Source organism: Octopus bimaculoides, chromosome 7 (genome assembly GCF_046866305.1).
Source record: "Octopus bimaculoides isolate indiv1 chromosome 7, ASM4686630v1, whole genome shotgun sequence".
Taxonomy (NCBI): Eukaryota; Metazoa; Mollusca; class Cephalopoda; order Octopoda; family Octopodidae; genus Octopus; species Octopus bimaculoides.
The window spans coordinates 29,966,556-29,993,109 of record NC_142934.1 but is presented as its reverse complement, the minus strand read 5'-3'; the positions used below and the strand labels follow the sequence as shown (position 1 = coordinate 29,993,109).

At 35.9% G+C, this 26,554-nt stretch overlaps 1 protein-coding gene across 4 annotated transcripts in view; it reads right to left on the bottom strand.

Moving 5' to 3' along the window:
• The window catches only part of LOC106873835 (disks large homolog 5), a 191,427-nt gene that overhangs the window by 77,513 nt on the left and 87,360 nt on the right, over positions 1-26,554 (bottom strand). For all 4 annotated transcript variants that reach the window (XM_089355087.1, XM_089355089.1, XM_089355090.1 and 1 more), the window contains exons 4-7: positions 18,259-18,475; positions 10,944-11,079; positions 5,886-6,013; positions 899-1,001 (exon numbers count right to left, since the gene is read on the bottom strand). In XM_089355087.1, coding sequence (XP_089211213.1) covers positions 899-1,001; positions 5,886-6,013; positions 10,944-11,079; positions 18,259-18,475 — 584 coding nt within the window. The remainder of the gene's footprint in view (positions 1-898; positions 1,002-5,885; positions 6,014-10,943; positions 11,080-18,258; positions 18,476-26,554) is intronic.

Genomic DNA, 26,554 nt, shown 5'->3' with positions numbered 1-26,554 from the left:
TCAAATAGAAAAGAATATAACTAGTCTGAAATACTAAAATCATGAAAAATGAACATGTTATCCAGTTAATAGATGAATATTTTTAAGGTGTTAGTAATGAACTTTTATGTTTACTCCTATACATCACTCTTTAACTCTGATTGTTCAGAAGACAAGCCACTACATTCACTCCTCACATATTCTTAGTAGTGCGACACTCAATTACCATTGTTTTCTTGTTATCTCCTCTACTACTAGGTATTCTGGAACTAATGATTATGCCATACACATTACAGCTTCAGTCATGGATATGAACTCACAGTTCTTCAATTAAGTCAACTAATAATTCTTAAAATGCATGAGAACAAATATGTTTGCGAGTCATGCCCTGGAGGAATGAATAAAATGACAGGTGAATTTCATCATATTTACACAAAACTGTTTGACTAAATATTCTTTTCTCTTTTTTTCTTTTTGCCAGTTGCAAAACTGAAGACTGATAATATCATTCTGTCAAAGGGGAAAACAGGATATCCTCATTTATGATTTTGAATTTCTATATTTTTGAATGTCTGTGTTCATTTTATGTTTTGAACTTGAGAAAGACAGGTGAGCTGTCAAAATATCATTCAAACCAATAAACAAGCTATTACGATCACACCACGCTCTTCTTATTGTCTATTTACCTTCGTGAAGAGTTACATCACTCTTTTCAAAATATACTAATAATTCTAGTTTATTATTATTATTATTATTATTATTATTATTATTATCATTATTATCATCATTATTATTATATAACAATGGAGGTCAAGGGCTCTTTACTACATTTACCATATAATTATATGATATAAACTTTAACTGTACTAGCTTGAAAAAAATCAATAGTGAAAAAATAAATATGAAATAAATCACATACCATTTTTATAATGCCAACAGTGTTCACGATAGCCTCTAGTGCAACTTTCCGTTCTACATTAGTGACATCAACATTATTAACCTGAATGACAATATCATTCACTCTATAAAAGAAAAATAATAAAACTATGAACATGACATGTCTGAGAATTGCTGTGACAAACATACAAGCGGCTTATTCTACAGGGCCTGAAAATACTTTATTTCTAATGACACACCTCGATATATGGAATAATGGTTACAAATTTGGAATTGTGTAGCTGCCACACATACACGTCTTTAACTGACTTCCTTGAAAAAGGATTATCTATTTGACTGGTAAAGATTCATTCACCAATATACTACAATCACCAACTCACACTGACACCTTCTTACTACTGTTGTTACTACTGTTACCACTGCTGCTGCTGTTACTACTTTAACTACTATACTTAACACTTCCCATTGCTCTAAATTATTCCTCATCAGAACCCAACCTATTTTACTCATTTTAGCTTTTTTTCAATTATCTGTGACTTATTTCTATAAGTTTTAACTAAATATTTCATCCAATCATATCTTCTTAGAATTGCAACCCTCTGGAACTACGTCCTTTCTTATAGAAATCAACCAACAGAAATTTTAACTCAACCACAATCACAATGGCCTTAATCACCCAAGAGGGATACAAATTGTTTTCTATCTGTTGAGCTAAATAAAATCTTAGAAATAATGACCAACAAAAATCCATAACTTGTAAATTTCTGGAATCTGTATAAAATAATATTTCTTTTTCCATTATTTTTGGTTAATTTTTAGGTATATTTTCAGAAAAATACCTAGCTTCTGGTTTTTATAGATCAAGTAAGTTATGAGTAGTTAAAGGTGAAATGTTTGTTTTAGACGATGTACTTAGTGTATAGAGCTACAGTATAATAGCATTCACATAGTGACATGAAGGTTAGCTTTGCCATTGTTTGAACAGCTACCAAGTATAAAAGAGATAACACATCCCAGTTGAAACTAGGCAGCAGTCTTCATGGCTAAGATAACAGACAAACAGATCTAACTGGAATCAGTCACATGGCAACACTCTGTCGAGAATATCTGTTGCATTTCTAACAAGCTTTTGTGTTTTACATTTTCTTTTCTTTCTTTCATAATTTGTTGACATCTTTTATCTTTTACTTGTTTCAGTCGTGAGACTGTGGCTATGCTGGGGCACCACTGTGAAGAATTTTTAGTTGAATGAATTGACCCCAGTACTTATATTTTTTTTAAAGCCAGGTACTGATTCTATTAGTCTCTTTTTCTGAACTGCTAAGTTAGGGGGATGTAAACACACCAACACTGGTTGTCAAGAAGACATAAAGACACACACACACACAATGGGCTTCTTTCAGAGTCTGTCTATCAAATCCACTCACAAGGCTTTTATAAACCTGTGCTATAGTAGAAGACACTTGCCCAAGATATCATGTAGTTGGGAAGCAAGCTTCTTACTATACAGCCATGCCTGTTAATTTTGGATTATTTTAGTTTGTATCTGAAGCTTTTTAGAAACTAACAAGTTCAGAACAGCAACTTATGTGTATTAAGGTACATATGCACATGCGTGTGCATGCATGTATACATACATACACACACACACACATGTATGGAAAATATTAAATCACTAAAATATTGTGTAATAGTTATTGTTGGTTTTAATATCAAGTTGTTGAGCATTACAACATGTAAATAGGGCAACTTTAAAGAATTTGCATCGATGAAACATCCTGCTTTCAGTCACAAGAACTCTAGGTAAGTTCTAATTTTACACTTAAAGATTTAAAATTATACATTTAGTGTCATATTTTCAAATGAATAATGTGATAAATGTAAGAAGTTTTAACTTGAAAATTTACTGAAAAAAAAAAAAAATCCAATACACCTCACACTACTGCTCTTTTAATTAACGGTACTAGGCTTATATATTTCAAGCAGTATTGATTATAATAAACCACAGAGTGTTACCTGTCATATGACAGGTAACTTTGGAAGTAAACATTTATATACACATTCAGAATGAGCAGAACTAGTGCTTCATTTAACAGACTGCAGGAGAGGCTGTGGAAAAATAGACATGTTTCTACACATGTCAAATGTCAGGTATATATACCAGGCTAGTATGCTTTCTTCCCTGCTGTATGGAGCTGAAACTTGGACAGTCAATAAAGCTCAATTAGACAAGTTATATGCATATATGATGAGACAGCTGTGATGAATTATGAATATCATTCTTTTTGACAAGATCAGATATGAAGAGATCTTATGGCATGCTGGTCTGCTTCCAATGATCAAAATTCCCATTGATAGAAATTTACATTGGTTGGGTGACATACATGGGATGGACAACAACAGGCACTCCAGACAAATCTTTTACTCCCAATAATGCAAGGGAAAAAAGAAATCAGGGGAGATCTAAACTGAGATTCAAAGATAGTGCAAAAAGGAATATGAAGTGGAAAGGAACTGAACATAATAAATGATAAACTCAAATGAAAATCCGATGAGTATGGAGAAAGCTTATCAAATCATGCCAAAGCTATGAACAGTCATAGTCTTGATGACTGACTGCAGTTAATATACATGTTGTGTGGGGAATCTGTACACCTTGGCTAAGTTAGTATAAATGAGCATGTGCAGAACAGTCTAAGGAGAGAGTCATATGCACAGTCATATTGTACAGGTCGTAGGAATTATTGAATAGAGATATTCTGGAGTGCTTGTTGAAGATGCACAGTTGGAGAGTAATAAGAGAACACCAGGAACATTTGATGTTATAACAGTTCAGATATAACAGTGATGACAAGAAGTCATACATCATATCAGTGGCCACTGTATAACTGTGTTGTTATAACAGTGGTAACAAAGTTACGAATGCTTGTAGGAGTGTCAAAATGGAAGAACTACTAGTTTCCATTGTGAAGCAACAACAACAGTTGCAGCAGCAGCTGTTACAACAGCAGCAAGAATACTGTGAACAGCAACAGCAACAACAGCAAAACCAGTAGTTGATAAAATTATTGCTACAATCCAAGAATGCAGCGGCATCGTATTCAGCGGATGGAGTAGCTAACTCTATTGAAAGATTCCTGTATAACCCCGAAAATGGGATTACATTTTCTTCATACAACAGAAGGTATGAAGAAATATTTAAAGAGGAGTGCAAAGGCTGGACAAATGAAAAGAAGGTAAGACTTCTTTTGCGTAATCTAGCTCCGTCAGAGCATGAGAAATGCTGCAACTTTATTCTACCAAAAAAACTGCCAGAAATTTGTTTTGAAGAAACAATTAAAGTATTAACCAATATATTCCGTGAAAAGAGCTCGCTATTCAACATACATTGGGAATGCCTAAATTTGAAAAAAAATGAAAATGATGACTTTGTTACACATGCAGGAATTGTAAATAAAGCATGTGGAAAATTCAAGTTAGGAGAGTTGTCCCCAGATATGTTTAAATGTTTGATATTAGTCAAAGGATTAACTACAAGTGAGGATGCAGAAATATGAGTGAGAATATTAACAAAATTGACACAAGACACTGAATTAACTTTGCAAAAAGTGACAGAAGAATGTCAATGTATTATTAACCTACAGCAGGATACTGGAAAAAAATTGAAAATAATAATATAAATGTACAGGCACATTGACCTATGACAAACAAAAAAATAAAACAAATAAGGCCCAAACTGTGTTATGGTTGTGGTGAGTTGCACTTCAAAAGGGACTGCTTCTTTAGGAATAGAGAATGTTTTTCTTGTGGCAAAATGGGGCATAAACAGTTGCAATGTTGGGCACAAAAGAAAAAGTCAAATGGAAAAACAAAGTGTTTTCAATAAAAACTGATAGGGAGACAAAAAAAAAAACGATCATTTGTATCAGTAAAAATTAATAATGTACAAACAAGATTACAATTAGACACAGAGTAATTTTTCAATAATAAATACTGAAACTTGCAAAAAATTGGAAGACCTATGTTCAAGAAAACAAAGCAAATAGCTTGTGGAGTCTCTGGGTGAATTGATGCCAGATGTAACATTTCATGGCAAGACATTCAAAGGTCTACATATCAGAAAATACCATGAATCTGTTTGATACAGATTGGATGGAGACATTTAATGTGGGATTTGCCCGTAAGTATTTCCTGTAATAATGTGAATGCATTGCATGCCAGATCAAACAAGGTATCTGAGAAGTTACAAATGAAATTAAAAAATTTATATCCTGATGTTTTTTCAGAACTTGGTACATGTACGAAAATAAAAGTGAAATTCCAACTAAAAGAAAATGCCATTTTGGTTTTAAAACCAAAGAAAGCTGTGCCTTTTGCGGCACTGAATCAAGTAGAAAAAGAATTGAAAAGACTTGAGAATACTGGTGTAATACAAAAATTAGTCTATTCGGAAATGGGTAGCGACAATTGTGTACATAAAAAAGGAAAATAACAAAATAAGGGTTTTTGCCAATTTTTCAATGGGATTGTCTGAAAACTTATAACTATCTGTTACCAAGTCCAAACTGTTGCCAAACTTAATGGGGGTAAAAGCTTTTCTAAACTGGATTTATTGGAAGCTTATTTGCAGCTGCAGATAGACGAAGAATGTTTCAAGCTGTTAACGATAAACACGCACAAAGAGTTATACAGGTTTACCCAAATTCCTTTCAGAATAAAAGTCGCACCTGCAATTTTTTGACAGGTTATGGATACAATGTTAGCAGACTGTCTAATAGTCAGAACTCCTCCATACATGCATATACATTAAATCCCAAGTAGTATTAAAATGATGTCAGAGTTAATATTTGAATATCTCAATTGTCCAGCTAAGAAATATATCTACAATATATTAGTAGTCATAAATGTTTTTTTAAACAAATTTCTGAAAGGAGTAGATAAACAAAAAAATCAAGGAAATAAGTCTTGATATAAAATAATATTTAAAAAAAAAAACATTAGTAACTAACTTTAATTTTCCATCTGCTGGACTTCCTTTGTTGACATGACCAATAAATATTGATGTATCATGAGGAAACTGAGGATCATCAATACCACCAACCAACTCAAAACCAAGGTTGCTAGTATCTTGACCATTCTGAATCAAATAAAGGAGAAAAAAAATTAAAGACTTTAAAAACAAAAAGTTATTAAAAATGTTTTATCACAAAAACTGGTTTAAAAACAAAAAATTACATACTGACTTTTTCAAAAGGCAGGTCAACATATGAATTAATGTCTCTTAAAATTGCTTAATCCTTTGATACCAACCTGCTCAAGATCATACCTGGCTCTTTGAGACAAACTTCTGTTTTCAAGTGCTTTAGATTGAAACCTTCCATCAAAATTTATGTTCCAAACACCAGTTTAATAATGACAAAATAATTTTACTAAATTGCTCATTATTTCCAGAATTAATTGAGATTGAATCAGGATATTTCAACAGAAATATTGTAACAAAATGGTTACAGACTGATTTTATCAACCCTTTTGATACTAATCCACATAAAAACCACCCATCAATACAAACTTCCTCTTCCAAAGTAATCTAAATTAACTTCCAGGAAAATTTCATGTTAATTTATGCTCCAACCACCAGCTGAATAATAACAAAGCTATCCATAATGAGAATTGATCATCATCATCATCATTGTCGTTTAATGTCCGCTTTCCATGCTAGCATGGGTTGGACGATTTGACTGAGGACTGGTGAAACCAGATGGCTACACCAGGCTCCAATCTGATTTGGCAGAGTTTCTACAGCTGGATGCCCTTCCTAACGTCAACCACTCAGAGAGTGTAGTGGGTGCTTTTACGTGCCACCGGCACGAAGGCCAGTCAGGCAGTACTGGCAACGGCCACGCTCAAAATGGTGTATTTTATGTGCCACCTGCACAAAAGCATAAAAAAAAATCCACAGTAATTAAGAGCTCAATTAATAACTGGTCATTAAAATCTAACATACCATACTGAGTGGGACTGACTAGCATGTATACATGTAAATGGTTAAAATGATCTTATTTATCATATTTAGAATAAAAGCAGAAAAGCATAAATTTCACTTAAAATTCATACTTTATGTTTAAAGTTATCTAACTAAATTCTACTTTATTTCCAAAATCAACTGTAACAAAGGCAATGTATTTCAATGGAAATATGGTTACAAGAGGGTTGAATCAATAATGTTGTCTTTTGTGTTTATAGCTACACAATATTTCAATTGTGTATTCTCCCATCTCCACGGATCATATTTTACATACCTTTTAGTAGATAAAAACAACCAAAACATTTAGAAACTGAGGTATACATGTGTGTGTGTGTGTGTGTGTGTGTGTGTGTGTGTGTGTGTGTGTGTGTGTGTGTGTGTATACTTATGATGATGATGATGATTTTGATAAAAAGTGGAGTAAGCAAATCCCTTGCACAGCCCATACAGTAATTTGTTTAAAGGGAGGCTAGACATCAGTTTTATCTAGCTAGGGTAGAAGCAAAAAAGAAGAGATCTACCAATGTCCTACAGTGTGAAGATCAGAGACTTGAAGTATTCTGGATTGCTAGACTGTGTCAGTGAGAATCAAGATATTGTCAGAAAGAAATGTGTGCAGATTGATAATGGTATGCTTGCACTTAATGATGTAGGCAAGAAAGAGGCGTGGAAAAGTTGAATGTAGAGAATGAATAGGATAAAGGATAAGGGGAGTCTCCCTCATGTGAACCTAACAGAGAAACCAGCTATCCTAGCAGACAGCAGTATTGTAGCTAAGGCAATTAAAAACATGAAAACTGGGAAAATCCCAGGTCCATCCAGAATCACAGGTGAGATGCTCAAAATATCTTGTAAGGTAGTATACAGGTTAGCCACCCACATAGCTAATCAGGTCATTCAGGAAGGTGTAATACCCAATGACTGGCATAATTGTTAGCTGCTACAAGGATAATGGTGATGCTTCAGTTAGAATCAAGTATAGAGGCATCAAACTACTGGACCTGGTGATGAAAGTTACAGAGAGAGTTATAGCCAAATTAATGAGGAACAGAATTAGGCTAATTGAAATGCAGTTTGGCTTTGTTTGAGGAAGAAGCACTACTGATGCTATTTTCATAGTCAGGCAACTGCAAGAGAAGTACTTAGCTAAGAATAAACCATTATAGTTGGCAATGTTGATCTCAAGAAAACCTTCGATAGAGTGCCTGCAGTGTGATATGGTGAGCTCTGAGGAAACTAGGGACAGATAAGTGGCTGGTAAAAGCTGTGCAGGCCATGTACAAAGACTGTCAGTAAGGTGAGAGTTAACCATGAGTACAGTGAAGAATTTGATGTACAGGTAGTTATTCATCAAAACTTAGTCCTTAGTCTCCTCCTTTTCATCATTGTCCGGAAGCCACTGGGAACTACTGTATATTGATAATCTTGCCCTCATGGCAGATTCCATAGAAGAGAAATTCCAGGTGTGGAAGCAAAACTTGGAAGCTAAAGACCTTATGGTTAACTTAGCAAAGACTACGGTGTTAGTAAACAAAAAAACTGATAGGACCCTACCCCACTTAGGTAGATGGCCCTGTTCAATTTGTAGAAAAGGTGTAGGCAAGAACTCCATACCGAATACCCAGTGTCAGCTATAGACACACAAAAGGTGCAGTGGATTAATAGGAAGGTTTAGCAGAGATGATAGTTTTCGTATGTGGAAGATGCACAGGATCCATAAAAACTTTAGAGACTCAGAAAATTGATTCTTTCAAATGCCCTAATGGATCATTAGAGGTAGTAGATAATTTCTGCTATGTAGGGGACCAAATTAGTAGTGGGGAGGATGCACGGAGAATGTGGTAGCTAGAATAAAAATAGGATAGAGGAAATTCAGAGAGCTATTACCTCTGTTGGCCATGAAAGGTTTCTCACTCCAAGTGAAAGGAAGATTGTATGTTGCATGTATACACATAGCAATTCTACATGATAGTGAGATGTGGGTTCTAAATGCAGAGGACATATGAAGGTTAGAAAGGAATGAGGCTAGTATGCTCCACTGCATGTGTAATTTAAATGTACATGTTCAACAGAGTGCTAGTGTTTTGAGAGAGAATTTAGGCATAAGAGGAATTAGCTGCTGGGTGCAAGAGAAAAGGCTACACTGGTTTGGTTATGTGATATGGATGGATGCCAACAGCTCCGTAAAGAAGTGCTAATCTCTCAAAGTATAGGGTGGCCACAACGTCACACACCATGGGAGATATCAAATATACTTTATTAACAATGAAATAGGTAATCCATTACAAATGTTCAATATCTGCCTCCATCCAATGAGGATTGGCTCGTGAGTAATATTGGCAGTTGTGAAAAGAGATAAAAAAAAAAGAAAGAGAATGTTAGCAATTTCACATACTGCAGGACGGTGTGTGTGATTTTATGGCCACCTTGTAGATGGAACACATAGAAGTGGGAGACCCAGGAAGACATGGGATGAAGTACTGACGAATGATCTCAGGATGCTGAACCGTTCAAGTGAGATGACAAATGACCGAGATACCTAGCACTTTGCTGTACTCAAGAAGACCTGTGCTCCACAGGAGAAGTGTTAAGACTGGTCCCTCTGGTGCTAAGAAGCACTCGTGGCAGTGTCACGTAAAAGTATCCAGCACACTCTGTAAAGTGGTTGGCATTAGGAAGGGCATCCAGCTATAGAAACCATGCCAAATCAGACTGGAGTCTGATGCAGCCCCCCAGCTTACCAGCTCTGGTCAAACCGTCCATTCCATGCCAGCTTGGACAACAGATGTTAAATGATGATGATGATGATGAATGATGATGGTAATGGCTTGTGCGGAACCATTCCCATTTTTTGTTACCGCTGATACAGTTAACAGTTGGTGCAAGTATGCCACAAAACTGATGAACAGCAGACACAACAGGGTGACCATTAACTCTCATGAATTCTTCCACTTTTAAATGCACATATATGATATACTGAATCAGTATTTAAGCACCATGAAATACAGTCACTGCATTTAAGAGTTCAATTATTAGCATATTGTTAAATTCCACTATATAATACAATGCATTATTCATAAGCGAAATAAAGTTCATACATATATATATATATATATATCATGGACTCTCCTGTTGTTAGACAATGTATGAGGGTTTCGCAATTTCTTGCTGAACAAGCACACAAATGATTTGCTTAAGTGATCAAATGTTTGTGTTCATAAAAGTTCAATCCTTCCATCAAATCGACATTACCTGTACAGGTGCACCATGTGCCACATGTCAGATGACGAAATGATTGCAGAGCAATGTAAATTGAAGTGTTTTGCTCAAGAACACAATGCAATGCCTGGGAATCAAAACCACAATCTCACAATTGTGAGTGCAACACCCTAACCACTAAGCCATGAGCCTCTACACACATATTAAAAAAGGCTAACTGTTCAGGGCAACATATCAAGAATAATAAAAAAAGCAAAAATTTCACAAACAGTTTCCAATTTAATTCTGCCCTACAGTTTCAAAAGCTTAAATTGAAATAGTGTGTGTGTGTGTGTGTGTGCGTGCGTGCTTGAGTGCATGTGTGTCTAATATATGAAGCAAGAAATGGTTGGTGACATAAAGGACTTTTAGAAAATTTCCCTCAACAAATTTCCGAAGTATAGAAAAGTGCAATGTTAAAAATAATGATGATGAAGATTATTGAATTTACTCTTATTCATAAGTGTGTGTGTAGGGTGGGACATTTGCCACAGGCATGTTAAGTCTTTCTAGACTGAAGTAATAAAGATAAGTAGACGAGATTACTGTGGTTGTATTCAGTTTAATTACTGATGGACATTAGGGAAAATATAGATAGGAAGACTGTTCAAGACAAATAGCATTTTTCTATGTATTGCAACCATGTGTATAATTCAGTGAAAAACCACTTTTAAAGATTTGCTTGAACTATCTTATTTTATTTACCACTACTTTCAACAATTGATCTACAACACTTTGAAAGAAAGAAAGAATATATATTCTTAGATATAGCTATTTCACTTACGATGTCTATCTCGTGTGTCTCTGTTTCCCATTCTAACATGTCAGCATCAATAGCAGAGTCACGGCTATGGTTGTGCCCAATGGAATTCAGTTGATATTTTCGTGTCTCTTTCTCTAAGAAGGCAACATGCTTCTCTCTGAAATAAAATTAAATTGCATTAGAGATAATAATATAAAAATCAAATCAACTTAAATATTTACTGACACTATCAAAAGTACACACACACATATGCATGTCATTTTAAATTATTAGCTCTTTACCTGATAAACAAGTCATGGAAAATATTTGATAACTCAGTCAAAACATTGCTATATTATATATTACTAGCAGCTAAGCCCGGTTTCAGCTGGTCTGTTTGGATGATGTGGCTGTGATCGTTCTCGGTTAGGCATAATCTATAACAGTGTTTCTCAACCTTATCATTTCAGGTCCCCTGTTTCGATTGGAGCCTCCAGCTGTATGAAAATTTCCTCCCCTACCCCCTGTCAGAAAACAGCTTCGCCCCCCCCCCCCAAACCTACCCTTTCTGGAAATTTTTCTTTTTCAACAGAAACCCCCCTTTTCAGCTACAGGGAGTACGAATCGGCAAAAAAATTGGCAAAAATCGACATTTCTAAATTACCCCTACCCCCCATTTCCTTCATTTTGAACGTTTTTCAGAATTTATTTTTTCAAAATATGCGGAAAAATACGGAGATTATGATTTTGAAAAAATTTCCAAAAATCTTTATAAATTTTTTTCTTAAGAATTTTTTTTTTTTTGTAAATATGCAGAAAAATATGGACATTATGATTCAGACAAAAATTTCAAAACATTTCTGTACTTATGGTTATGGTGTTAGGGTTAGGGTTTTAGGGTTAGTGTTGGGGAAAAAAGTCAAAATTGAAGGAGTTGGAGAAAAGGGGGGGGGGGGGAAAATTTCACAATGCCAATTTTTGGCAATTTTCCTGAACCTCCGTATCCAAAAACAGGGATTTTTTGAAAAAAAAAAATTTTTTTAAATAAACAAATTTGGGAGAAGGGGGGGGGGGGGGTCTTTCCAAAATATCTTTGCAGAAAACAGCTTCAGGAGTTGTGAAGAAAGAATTTGTACATAGTCTGTTTCTGAAAACTATTCTATTGGACTTCTGTCTAATCACGTCTTTTAAGTTACACATAGAAAATGTGAAGTCATGGTAGAAAATTTTTACGATAGTTGATTTATGGAAAAGATTATGTTAAATTTTTGAAATGCAAATCTGTGAATGAAAATTAAGTTCAGGCCTGTACATGGTAGCTAGACCTGGTAGAAATAGCAGCCAAATCTCCCTCAAAACACTCTACTGTATTAATGCAACAATTCTGCGTATTATGTAGTTTGAATGAGAAACTGTAACTGAAAGTTTTGGCCGACTGTCATCCTGTAGTCCCCTTGTTGCTGTGGTGAGCAACTGGTTGTTTTACTGGCAAAACAAAGAGGGGATTTGCATCAGAAAAAGTTTTAATCAATTTTCTCGGTAAGTATGGGGACTAGGAAAAAAATAGAAGAGGCATTAAGAAGTTGACGTTAAGAATTGCTTTAACAGTTAGAAAATGTTTGACATTTCAATCATCATTAAAAAATGAAGCTGTAAGAATTTATGGGGAAATTATATGTAAGAAGTAAAGCAGAAATGATTTGCAACTGTACTGCCGAAGTTCTGCAACTTAATAGCAGATGCATCCAATTTAAGAAAAGTGAAGATAAAAGCTAAGTGAAGAAGTATGCAATGAGTCATTGTTAAACGCTTATAGAAAAAATAGACATGTACCTTTTTAGAGAACAAAATATGGCTGAGAGTTATTGTATTAGACGTTTGTCTTCCTACACTCTCTGAGTGGTTGGCGTTAGGAAGGGCATCCAGCTGTAGAAACTCTGCCAAATCAGACTGGAGCCTGGTGTTGCCATCCGGTTTCACCAGTCCTCAGTCAAATCGTCCAACCCATGCTAGCATGGAAAGCGGACGTTAAACGATGATGATGATGATGTCTAATCAGAGAGCAGAAATTAAAAGAAGATATATGAAATGGACATGTGTGTGTGTATATGTGTGTGTGTTTTTGCGGATAATTTGGCAGGAGTTTTGCAGTCAGCACGAGGTGGTTTGTGTTTATCTCTCGAGTCGAATTGTTGTGAATTTGTCTGTAATAGCAATGCCTGGACAAGTGAAAATATTTTTTTAATATGTGGTTGGGGAAAAAAGGGGATCTTTTGAAGATGGCGAAAGCGAAAGAGACAGAGAGAGCACAGTTGTATCAGTGAAGTTCTTTTGAAGTTGCATGAGATGGAAGAATTAATGTGCGTGCGTGTGTCTGTGTGTGTTTGATGGGGTGTGCGAGACAGAATGTGTGACGTGTATATGAATTGCTTTTGTGAGTGTGTGTGAAGAGACAGAGAGAATAATGTTGATCGTCATCATCATCATCATCATCATTTAACATCCGCTTTCCATGCTAGCATGGGTTGGACGATTTGACTGAGGACTGGTGAAACCAGATGGCTACACCAGGCTCCAATCTGATTTGGCAGAGTTTCTACAGCTGGATGCCCTTCCTAATGCCAACCACTCCGAGAGTGTAGTAGGTGCTTTTACGTGCCACGGGCACGAAGGCCAGTCAGGCGGTACTGGCAACGGCCACGCTCAAAATGGTGTATTTTACGTACCACTTGCACAGGAGCCAGTTCAACGGCACTGGCAACGATCTCGCTCGAATGTCTTTACACGTGCCATCTGGCACAAGTGCCAGGAAGGCAATGCTGGGCACAGGTGCCATTGACGGTTTCGCTTTCACTTGCCCCAATAGGTCTTCGCAAGCCGAGTTTCATTTCCAATGAACGAAACGATGTTGTCATGGGTGCCAGTCGTCGAATTTAATTCGATTTCGATTTCACTTGCCTCAGCAGGTCTTCGCAAGTGGAGTTTAGTGTCCAATGAAGGAAGGTACGTATAAGTGGGCTGCCTGAGGCCTTCGATTTAGGTCTCACTTGGCTTGCCGGGTCTTCTCACGCACAGCATATTTCCAAAGGTCTCGGTCAGAAGTCATTGCCTCAGTGAGGCCCAATGTTCGAAGGTCGTGCCTCACCACCTCATCCCAGGTCTTCCTGGGCCTACCTCTTCCACAGGTTCCCTCCACTGCTAGGGTGTGACACTTTTTCACACAGCTATCCTCATCCATTCTCGCTACATGACCATACCAGCGCAATTGTCTTTCTTGCACACCACAACTGATGCTTCTTCGGTTCAACTTTTCTCTCAAGGTATTCACACTCCGTCTAGTATGCACACTGACATTACATATCCATTGGAGCATACTGGCTTCATTCCTTGCAAGCCTATGCATGTCCTCAGCAGTCACGGCCCATGTTTCACTGCCATGAAGCATGGCTGTTTGTACACAAGCGTCATACAGTTTGCCTTTTATTCTGAGAGAGAGACCTTTGTCGCCAGTAGAGGTAAGAGCTCTCTGAACTTTGCCCAGGCTATTCTTATTCTAGCAGCTACGCTTTCAGCACACCCACCCCCTCTACTAATTTGGTCACCAAGATAGCGGAAGCTATCAACCACTTCTAGTTTGTCTACCTGGAATGTGGCAGAAGTTGTTCTCTGCACATTCACAGTGTTTACAGCTCCTGAACATCTGCTACAAACGAAAACTAACTTCCTAGTTAACCTTCCTTTGATATTGCTGCACCTCTTATGTGTCCATAGCTTGCACTGGGTGCATCTTATAGAGTTTCTACCCACGCCTTTTCTACAGATCGAGCAGGGCCATCTACCCAAAGGGGTTTGTGTTTTGTCTGCCTTCTTACTTATTAGGACTTTGGTTTTAGCTAGGTTGACTCTAAGGCCCTTCGATTCTAGTCCTTGCTTCCACACCTGAAACTTCTCCTCTAGTGCAAGGTCATCAGTATAGAGGAGCTCCCAAAGACATCCTGTCTTGAATTCCTCTGTTATAGCCTGGAGGAATATGATAAATAGGAGGGGGTTGAGGACAGAACCTTGGTGGACCCCTACCTCCACCCAGAATTCTTCACTGTACTCATTGCCAACTCTCACCTTACTGACAGTGTCTCTGTACATGGCTCGCACAGCTCTCACTAACCATTCTTCTATCCCTAGTTTCCTCATTGACCACCAGATGAGAGATTGGGGGACCCTGTCGAAGGCTTTCTCCATGTCAACGAAAGCCAGGCACAGAGGTTTATCCTTGGCTAGGTATTTCTCCTGAAGCTGTCTTACCAGTAATATAGCATCAGTGGAATACCAGAAATATAGCATCAGAGGAATATTTAAATTTGGATTTATACCCACTATCCACGATAAATTGTCACCAAGTTATGGGCAAAAAACTCGGATCTTGTGAATTTTCTGAAGTTCTCTCCCCACCCATTGGAAAAGATTTTCCCACAAATTTCTTTATAGTTGAAAGGTTTTTGTATAAAATTTAATTTAAAAAAAAAAAGGCATTTTCCTAAAAGTTATGAGGGAAAAACTCGGATCTTGTGAATTTTCCAAAGTCGTCCCCTACCCCTGTTGATTTCTGTGCATTTTTTTTCCATATTTGTTTCCTACACATTTTTTTTTACATCTGTTGCACTATTTTTTTTTTATTTTGTTTCCGGGTAATATTGTAAACATTAACCAAAATTTGAATAACAAAAATTAAATATCACAAGGGGTCATCAAGATTTTAGAAATGATTTGGTGGGACATGGTCAAAAATCGGTTGGGAATCACTGATCTAAAGTATCACCTTTACCCTTATAACAACTAACTGTAACACTACTACATAGTCATTGGGGATGATGCCTTCCTGGATAACCTGATTAGCTATACAAGTGACTAGACCAAATCTTAGTGTGATTCCTGATGATCCCAAGGCTTTCCCTATCTTCATATTCTTAATTGCCTTATCTATCATATTGCTGGCAACTCTAATGGCTGGTCCCTCAGTTGGGTCTGTATTTAAAAAACTCTTTCTCTGATGCATTCTCCACATTTAGCAACATTTCATAATAGTATTTCATGCATCTTTCTTCTCTGAATCATTAAATGCAAGCATACCATTATCCATTCACACCCATCATCTTACCCACAGCATCTCTATTCTTTCTGATACACTGCAATCTGGGAAAAAGGGTAAATGAAGATTCATTAGACAAGATGACATAGTTCCCTTGAGCCTCTGAACACTCCTTATTGATGACAGGAGAGGTTTAACAATTGCAGCTCTCCCATGGAATCCAGCTTTATGGAGATCCTGATGAACAGGTTTGGTTGACAGAAGGTTAGCAAAGTGATGGTTTAGCTTTTCTGTCACTTTTGCAGCCATAGTTCAAAGGCTTTTCGACAATATGTTTCGCTACGCTGCAGCCCGTCTCTGTGAGCTTTGCCCTCTGTCCAGAATTATGATTGCCACAGCTGGTTTTATCTTAGTTTTGGAATAGCAACATGATTTTAGAGATTATGTCTCTTGAAATATTCACAATTCAGCAGTTTTAGAGCTCCAGCCAACCATGCTCCAACAGTTTGTCCTCTTTGGAAATCAGACTGGTCACACATTTTAACTTATTTAAATATATACATGTACAAAAAAGGTTTTATCATGAAAAACAAGGCATTCATTATGCATATAAATACATATATACAAACTGAACAGTTTTGAATTTATAATATTACCAATAGAAAAAATAACTGAAAAAAGTGGTGATTCCATTAGCTTGGTAACCTTTCTCTCTCTCTCTTTCTCTTTCTCTCTCTCTCTATCTCATGAGAGAGAGAGAAAGAGAGAGAGAGGGAGAGAAAGAGAAAGAGAGAGAAAGAGAGAGGGAGAGAGATAACTGAAATTTTTTCATTCAGTTTTTGTAGTGAGTGAATGACAGAGAGAGAGAGAGAGAGAGAGAGAGGTTATGTATGTATGTATGAATGGCTTCAGTGACACACACTCACACACACACACACACACACACGCAGGTTGTTTTAATCAATTTTCTCGGTAACTGTGGGGCTAGGTAAAAAATACAAACCGCATTCCAATTTATGTACCCGTCTCCACATGTGTGCCATTTTTCATGCAAATCCACCCAGCCGTTTGGCTGTGAACCTCAAGACGAAAGAATACAATGCTCGCCCATGTCAAATTTATATTATAGACTAAGTATTAATGTTACAAATTTAAAAGTCATGTCATATCTATATAGATATGCAGGGCAGGGAATCGTCAATTAGTAATAAAATTAATAATTAACAATTTTGCCAGGTAGCTCAGTATGAAAAAACCTTTTCGGTAAAATCATTTATAATCATAAATATATAGGGATTGACAGTAACCTGTTTCTCCAACATACTGAGAATTCAGAAATAGCAGCCAAAGAACTACTGATTCCAAAACTACAAGTTATTACTCTAAATTGATAGCGATATTTTTCAAAAATATCGCTATCAATTTAGAGTAATAACTTGTAGTTTTGGAATCAGTAGTTCTTTGGCTGCTATTTCTGAATTCTCAGTATGTTGGAGAAACAGGTTACTGTCAATCCCTATATATTTATTATATATATATATATATATATATATGTCTGTCTTGTTTTAATATTATTGATAAACTTTGCATTTGTGTCTAGCACAGATATTCTTTCTACTAAATCATTTTCAACAATAACAGTGTCATTACAAAAAAACAGAAAAATAAATAGTTACTTATCAAAGCATAAACAGCCATACATACATGCCCAAGCAGAGAGATATACACACACACACATATATACACATGCTTATATATATGCATGCACAGGCATACACATTAAAATGGAAATCTATATATGTATGTGGAGACATGCATATCTTCAAACATCTGCACAAAAGCAACAACATTTAATCTAGGAAGGAAGACTGCCTCACCTCAAACTAACTCATAAAATATTGTGCATGTATAGATATATGCATTCATGCACACATATATAAATAGTTCAGTTAGGTATGTATACACACATATATTCACACATCTATACACTCTTATATATGTATAAGCATTCACACACACATATATATGCTTCAATAAGTGTGTGTGCATTTACACACACATATACATACAAGCACACATACACATACTTTATGTGTGTATATACATATATACTCTCTCTCTCTCTCTCTCTCACTCACACACACACACACACACACACACACACACACACACACACACACACCTCAATTTTGTAAGCAAAACATTTTTCCTATGAATAAAAACCAATGCAAATGGACAATTGTTTCAAGACATGAATAAAGAAAATCTTACTTGAGTTCCTTCAGTTGACGGTGTGCATCATTTTTCTGCTTTTTAAGTTCATCTGAATCCCGTAATGCCTGTGCCAAATCACTAACAGCACGATCGCGGTCACGGCGGAGACTATCACATAAATTCTTTATACTCTCACGTTCTTGAACAATCTTGCTACGTTCCCCAAAAGCCCAGTCACGGCGTTTCTTAGCCAACTCTGCTTCCTGAAGTGCATCTTTTAAAATAGACAATGAATGATAGATTGGTTAAAAAGCCAAACTTGCTATCAGTAACAGTTATTGTGCCTATCCTCACCTATGGTTATAAATGTTGGGTAATGGACAGTAAAAGTATGATCACAAATACAAGTGGCCGAAATGGGGTTCTTCCAAAGAATCTCTGGAGTAACTTTACTTGACAAGGTGCGTAACTTGGAGATCAGGGAGTCTCTCCAAGTTAAGCCATAACTTCACCACATTGAGAGATCATGATTCTAGTACTATGGACAGGTGATAAGAATGTCACAGGAAAGAATTGCAAGATGGATTCTTCTAGCTCTACTGACCAGCAAGAGATCTAGGTGTAGACCAAGAACAAGATGGTTAGATAATATCCATAGTCTCAGTCATATTTAGGGATCCAACCAGAAAGTGTAATAATGGTTGTTTCTGACAGGACCCTATAGAGGAGGTGCCTAAGGTCTCTACCTCATCAACCTTCTTACAAACAGTGGGCAGAGAAGACGGATGGATGGATGGTTATTTTATAATAGAGTATTTTAAAGGTGAGTCGCATGTAGTGATACAGTGGAGAATATAATCAAAGATTAGCAAGAAGATGATTTACTAAAGTAGGTATGGTGAGAGTTATTAGGAAGTAAGTAAAATATTAGAACAATAAAAAATAAGCACTGTATGTATGCATATATATGCACAACTGGTCCATTCACACAATTTCCTCAAAACATCCACCTCACCCAGCATGTCTAAATTCCTTTTTGATACCATTTATTTTTCTTACTACCAAGAATCATTTCACTTGTTAGCCACCCTTCATCCATAAATACTGTTCTGTCCACCCATACTTTCATTGATCAGTCCCAACCACCAAATTACCTCCCCTCCTCCTCCACCACTGTACACCTCTCACTCTCCTCATACACTAGACTTACCTCTCTCTTCTCTTCCACACTCCTGCATGTACCCAACCACATGTCATCTCTCTTTCCTCTCCTGTTTACTGTATCATCATTACTACTTTGCTGCTCCCTCCCTTTTCCTGCATTGTCAGTCATCCTACTTACCCTTACCTCATCCAACATAGGCACCATTGGCCATACTTCACCCATTATTTACCCTCAACCCTACATAGTCTTTACAGTTGTCACCCATGTCCCATTTCTTTCAACCATTCTCCATCTCTTACTGTCCAGCATACATTCCTGCAACCTCTACCCACCCACATTCCTAGTTCCTTTATATCCACTCACTTCTACTAACCTTGTACCATGAGGGTCCACTCAGACACCTTCTCACCACTACTATTTTTTATCTCTTTCCAGCTCCAACCCAAACACATTGCACCCTTTCTTCAAAACTGTGAGCTGTCATATAGCCCCTCTACTGTAAGAAACCTATTCTACTCTGGCTTCTTCTCTCACATCCCTCATCTAGTGTAAAGCTGCCCCCTTGGAGATTATAATTTTGCAAGCTGCATGGCAACATCACTGGTGGCATAAAAAACAGCACCCAGCACACTCTGTAAAGTGGCTGGTATTAGGAAGGACATCCCAACTATGGAACAAAGCAGACAATGGAGCACGATACAGTCCTTGGACCTGTCAAACCATCCAACCATTGCCATGGATGTCAAATGATGATGATGATGACGACAACATATAGTCTAGTGAGAATAGAGGCAAAGAACAATAATTAAAGATAGAATCAGGGATTAGTGTACTCCAATAATAGAAACGTAAGTGTATGATAATTAAAATTGTGGAGTTGGAATAAAATCGGGGAGTGGGGACATAACAAAAAATTGGTAGTAAAAGGATAACTTTTAGCAGTGCCCCAGCATGGCCAGGAAGAAGTAAATGTAACACTAGGACAGAGCTGATTACCTCTGATTAATACAAAATTAGTCCTGTATGAAATTAAAATTAATCATTATTTCATTTAATTAGTTGAGTTTTTTTGTTTCTTTTTCAGTTAGCATCCGAAGATACTGAATTCAAGACCTGCACCCCTAAATAAACCTTATTACAGAAACAACCCCTGGCAGTAAAGCAATATTGGTTCAAGTCACTTCACTGGGTTATCTATATACTACTAAAACTCTGTGATTGCTTGCTTGCATGTGTGCGTGCTTGTCTGTAATTTAATATAGCCAAACCACCAGCACATAATGGGAAAATACTCTGAAAGTAACATGCCCTAAAATGTGAATACAAACAGAATAAAACAAGTTTCGTGTAGATTGGACCATGGATTCCCGAGATATGTGGTTTTCTTTTTGGTACCTTCATAAATAGCCAAAATGGCACATAGTGGGAAAATACTCTGAAAGTAACATAACCTTGAAATGAGAATATATGATACTGTGAAAATTGTTTCCATTAATTTTATGTTTACGTTATATAACAATTCCTTTTGAATTTTTATGGAAGTGTGCACATACGCCATAAATAAATGTTGTTACTGGAGTTCAAGTTTATCTTGGAAGTTCTATTTCTATTAGATGCTGTAAATAATCAATAAAACCTTAAATATGAACTTGTAAACCTGTGATAACACGAACAAATTGAAATATTTAACTGAATCATCATAAAATTAACTTCATTTCAATGCAATGTTGAAATCAGCTTCAATGTTTTATAATTTGAACGGTCAGTGACCCAACAGGTCAGGGGTAGTCTAGTATAGTATCATCTTCATTTTAAGACTACTATGAAATAGTTACGAAACAATGAAATATACTTTGCTAACAACAAAATGAGAAAAAAATAGATCTATTAATTGAATTAAATAAATGGTGTACCACAAAGAAAACTGCAGATCAATAATTAGCTCAGCATTAGGAATACACGTAAAATATATTAGCCAAGTGGACAGACTTCTAGTCAACTTTAACATTTGTTAAAAGATTAAAAGTTATTGAGACTTAACAAATACATTATATTCTTTAGAACCCAACTGCAATTCATATTAGGAAAAAAGATTTATATGCATATATATTAGCACTTGAGAAATGTTTGTTATATTTGCACAGGCATGACTAACAAGTGCAGGTATAGCTAATAGGTGCAGCCATGAATTTCACTTCCTAACTACAATTTCAAGCTGTTCCACAGCATGGCACTTTAGGTAAGTGACTTTTGCTATAGTTCTGGGCTGACTAAAGCCTTGTAGATGGAAACTGAAACATACAGGGGTTGGACAAAATAATGGAAACACCTAGGATCATAATTCTGAAATATCTATAAAATCTTCAAAGGCTTGTTTATTTTCATGTCTTGTGATTTATTATTAGTGTTGCTTAATATGTTTTGCTAAAATTGCTGTTTCTTTTCAGATATCATCAGAAAAAGGTAATTAAAATTCATTAAAATGACAGCTCTGTCGGACTTTCAAAGAGGTCAAACTGTTGGTGCTTGTATGGCAGGTGCTTGCATAACAAAAACAGCCCAAATGTTTGGTGTATCAAAAAGTTCTGTCTCAAAAGTAATGACAACCTTTGAGAAAGAGGGAAAAACCTCCTTGTCGAAACAAAACTCCGGAAGAAAACCAAAACTTTCAGAGACCGTTGGACTCTTATGCTAATTGTTAGAAAGGATCACAAAAGTACAGCTCCCAAAATTATTGCAGAGCTTAATGATCACCTCGAGAACTCAGTTTTCACAAAAACCGTTCACTGGGAGTTGCACAAAGCTGGATTTCAAAAGAGGGCTGCAATCAAAAACCACAACTTTCAAAAACAAATGTTGCAAAGTGATTAGAGTGGAGTAAAAATCTATGGAATTGGTCCCTAGAGCAGTGGAAGAATGTTATTTTCTGGGACAAGTCATCCTTTATCTTATTTCTGACCACCGGCCAAGTATACATGTGGAGACAGCCAAAAGAAGCATTTGACCCAGACTGCCTTTTTCCAACTGTTAAACTGTGATGATCGGGGGGGGGGGGGGGGCTATATTTTGGAAATCTGCCAGCCCAATGGTTTTCCTTCATGGCAGAATTAATAGTCAAGACTATTTAAGCATTTTATCTGATCAAATTCATCCTATGGTTGCGGAACTGTTTCCAGAGGGAACCGCAATCTTTCAGGATGATGATGAACCAATTCACACAGCTAAAGTTGTTAATGAATGGCACGAGGAACATTCTAGAGAAATTGAACATCTTATCTGGCTACCACAGTCCCCAGATCTCAATATCATTGAACATTTATGGTGCATTTTAGAAAAACAAGTGAAGAGTCAATATCCTCCACCATCATCACTACAAGAACTGGAGACTTTTAGCTGAAGATTGGACAAAAATTCCTTTGGAAACAATTCAAACTTTGTACAAGTCCATACTCTGTAGAATTCAAGCTGTAATTACTGCCAAAGGTGGTCTTACCCCATATTAAAATAAATTTGTTTGAAATTTTAAGGTATTTTCATTATTTTGTCCAATCCCTGTATGTGTGTGTGTGTGTGTGTGTATACACTGGTGCATATACACTGATACATGTGTGTGTGTGCGTGTGTGCATGTACGTGCATATGTATTTTACATTTTGCTTATTTCTAAGGAAGTTGCAATGTACGGATGGTGGAGTTGTCAGTTCTGTTAACAAATTACCCACTCTGTAAATTCAACACTGTGTGGAGTTAGAAATCCCAAACTTGAAAAACAGGTAAAGGTTAATGACAGGAAGAGCATCCAGCTGTAAAATAATGTCTCAATAACACATGTGTCTAACCAACGTAAGTATGGAAAACAGCTATGAAAATAAAAGAAAGGAGTTGCTTTTGCAAATTATGAAAGACATCAAAACAGAATAATTAAACACCTTGATTATAATTGATGTTAATTTCAGTAAATACTTTCATAATGGCATTAAGGTTACAAAAAGTTTCTTTCATGATATTCAATTTGAAGAAAATATCAATATCAAATGACAAAAAGCATCCATATACTTTCCTTCTATCAAATTCCACTATATCACAAAATTATTCTGAAGCTCTAGAAGTCACCTGCCCAAATACCAAGTGGTTCACATGTAGGGACTACAATAACTAGAGCTATGACTCTTTTTCTCTACATTTTAACTATTTTATCAAAATCTTAACACTTTAACAAATGAACTGGTCCAAACAGAGTTGATTCATACCATACTGTAAAAAGCATATATGCAGATGAATCAAAACAGCATAATGTAAGTGGAGGCATGGCTGTATGGTAAGAAGCTATTATGGCAATGTTAACTTGATGGAGAGAGTGGGCTAATATGTGGCATGAACATTTGATCACTATAAACAAATCATTTGTGCAGGCTGTTTGGCTAAAAGCTGAACGCTCATATGTCATCTTTGACAGGAGAGTATATATATTTGTGTGTGTGTTTGTGTGTCTGTTTGTCTTTGTGTCTGTGCTTATCCCCTATTACTACAAAATTTGTTGTTGTGCTTACATTTCTATTACTTAGCAGTTCAGCAAAAAAGATCGATAGAATAAGAACAAGGCTTAAAAAAAAAGTACTGGGGTTGATTCATTTAACTAAAAAACAAATTCTTCAAGTCAGTACCCCAGCATGGCTGCAGTCTAATGACTGAACCAAATATAAAGAGATAAAAATTAAAAAAATTAATGAGTATTTTGCTAAACTAGATGAAAAACTTAACTCTTTTGATACCAGTCCACTTGAGACTACACACCCTTGAGTCTGATACAAACATTCTGCTTTAAAGCTATCTAAATTTAAACCTTCCATCAAAATTTCATGTTAATTTATTTTCCAAACACCTGATTTTTGTCATTTTTTTGTGTTTTATTCTGAGTACTGTGCATACATTTTTGGGTATTATTATTGTCTTTCTTTACTTATTGCTTTCTCTCTTTGCATTTACCCTTTCCCAATAGCACTACATACAAGTTTATTTTTATTACTGAGTGAGCAGTGCATGCCATCAAAGTAACACTAGTGAAAATATACGAAGCTCAGTATACCCATCATGACAACCCATCTGATAAGGGTACACCAAGCACATGCATCACAACCATATATGTGCAACATAGTGATCTCATATCAAGATAAACAGCACATGACCTTGCAGGTTAAAATTTTCTTCAGGTCGTGTAGCCCATCCCACTCAAAAGGACCTTGAATAAGGGTTGTTTAAGGATGCTGAATGAAACACCCTTGTTTCCAGAGGTGTATTATTCAAACCCCAAATTCCTCTCAACACATGTCTATGATGCTCCCCCACTACTTCTGCTTGTGATCAGAAATGCACATATCGTCAGCCACCAAGGGACATGCTCAACTGGTTAAGGTCACACAGCTGACAAGCAAATCTGTGATATTGAGCAGAATATTTACTGTAGCCCATCTTTTATACCAAGACAAAATATGTACATAACACTTCCAATTAGTTAAGATCAGAAGCCATGAGAGCCAGTGCCTATCATTATTATGAGTACTTACACTTGTTTTATCAAGTCCAGTAGGACTGTGAACACAGGAACAAAAAAAACAAATTACTAAACTAGAAACTAATTCTCAATACTGTAAATGAAATGCACTTACTACTTCCACACTCTTATTCATACAACAATAAGCTGCACCTTTATAAGGAAACTATTTACATTCTCTTCATGAACTGAGCCAATGAACATTAAGTCTTTTCTTACTTATTCTAAATGACACCCTTTATATTTCCTAGGAGTTTGTACAAGAAAGAGACCAGATTTTTTTTCTCGGTGTACTGAATGACATTATACAAAACAATGTTTCATATAATATTTAATGTTATCCGTTAGAATCAAATCAAGCATATTAACAGAAAAGGCTATTTATAAACAAAGATTTCAAGATATAAACAATAAAATATTCAAAACAATACTAAGCTAATTATTATTATTTTTTTTATTAAAATTCATTCAACTGAGGAAATGCCCAATTCATGATCTGAAGTATTACAGGAGAATAATAAATTATGCCAGTGTGTTTGATAAGATATTCATGTAGTTTAGTTTGTAATCTTATTCTTTGTTACTGTTTGTTCATTGAGATTTGCTGTTATTTAGTTCATCCCATGTACTTTCTTGTCCCCATCTGTCTTGCTTTGTACTAAACCAATACTTTACCCAATTTGTTTAGCTAATTCTTATCATTCACAGATTACCTCATAACCTGTACACAAATGAGATCATTTCTATACAGATGGATGCTTACATGTGAAACAGTGCACAGTTTATAATCTTATTCAACCTATAAATCTGTATATTTATAAACAGGCTGTTATTATCAGAAGAAAAGAGCTAAGTATACACTGTGAGCAAAAACTAGCAGCTTCACATCAGTACCAACTAATCGCTGCTGAAGAAGTTGCAGAATGTAAAAAAAAAAAAGAAAAAGAAAAAAAGGCTTTATCTTTTTCTACCAGACAAGAAAGAAAAACTTATATCAATCCTTTAGCATTCAAATATAATACTTATTTATTCACATTATTTTGAATCAATCATGGACAATCTTGTACCTTTGAAATTTTAATGGTATAATTGTTTATTTTTAGAGTGACATTGTAGGGTAGGTGTAAGAGCACTGATCTGGCTGGTTTGAACATAATATAGGCAGACTATTTGGGATGGACAGGAGTGGCTTAAATTGTAAAGAATTAAAATATATACTAAATATCTTGCTCTGTTATAATGTCTTGAATTCTTGATACAGAGAAGAAAGTTGTATGTCTTTATGTCCATACTTTTCAGTTTCTTTTTCCATTTTTTCTCATCACTTATAAAAATATATCTATTTCTCATATTTATGTTTGTTAAATGAGACAAATTAGTATAAAATCATAAACAATAGAAGTTGAAGTATTTGAAAGAAGAACCCTTCTAAACACAGAGAACAATTTTTCATTTGTTTGTTTTTCACCTATTTTTCCATGTTTGCATGAGGTCAACAAATGTTATTCAAGGTATTGCTTTACAGCCAAGTACCCTTTCTGATGTTAATCTTTACCTGTTTCTTAAGTCTAGTTTCTCTTACTTCACATGGCTTTGAAGACATGAAGTGACTTGACAATTTGTTGACAGAAGAAATGA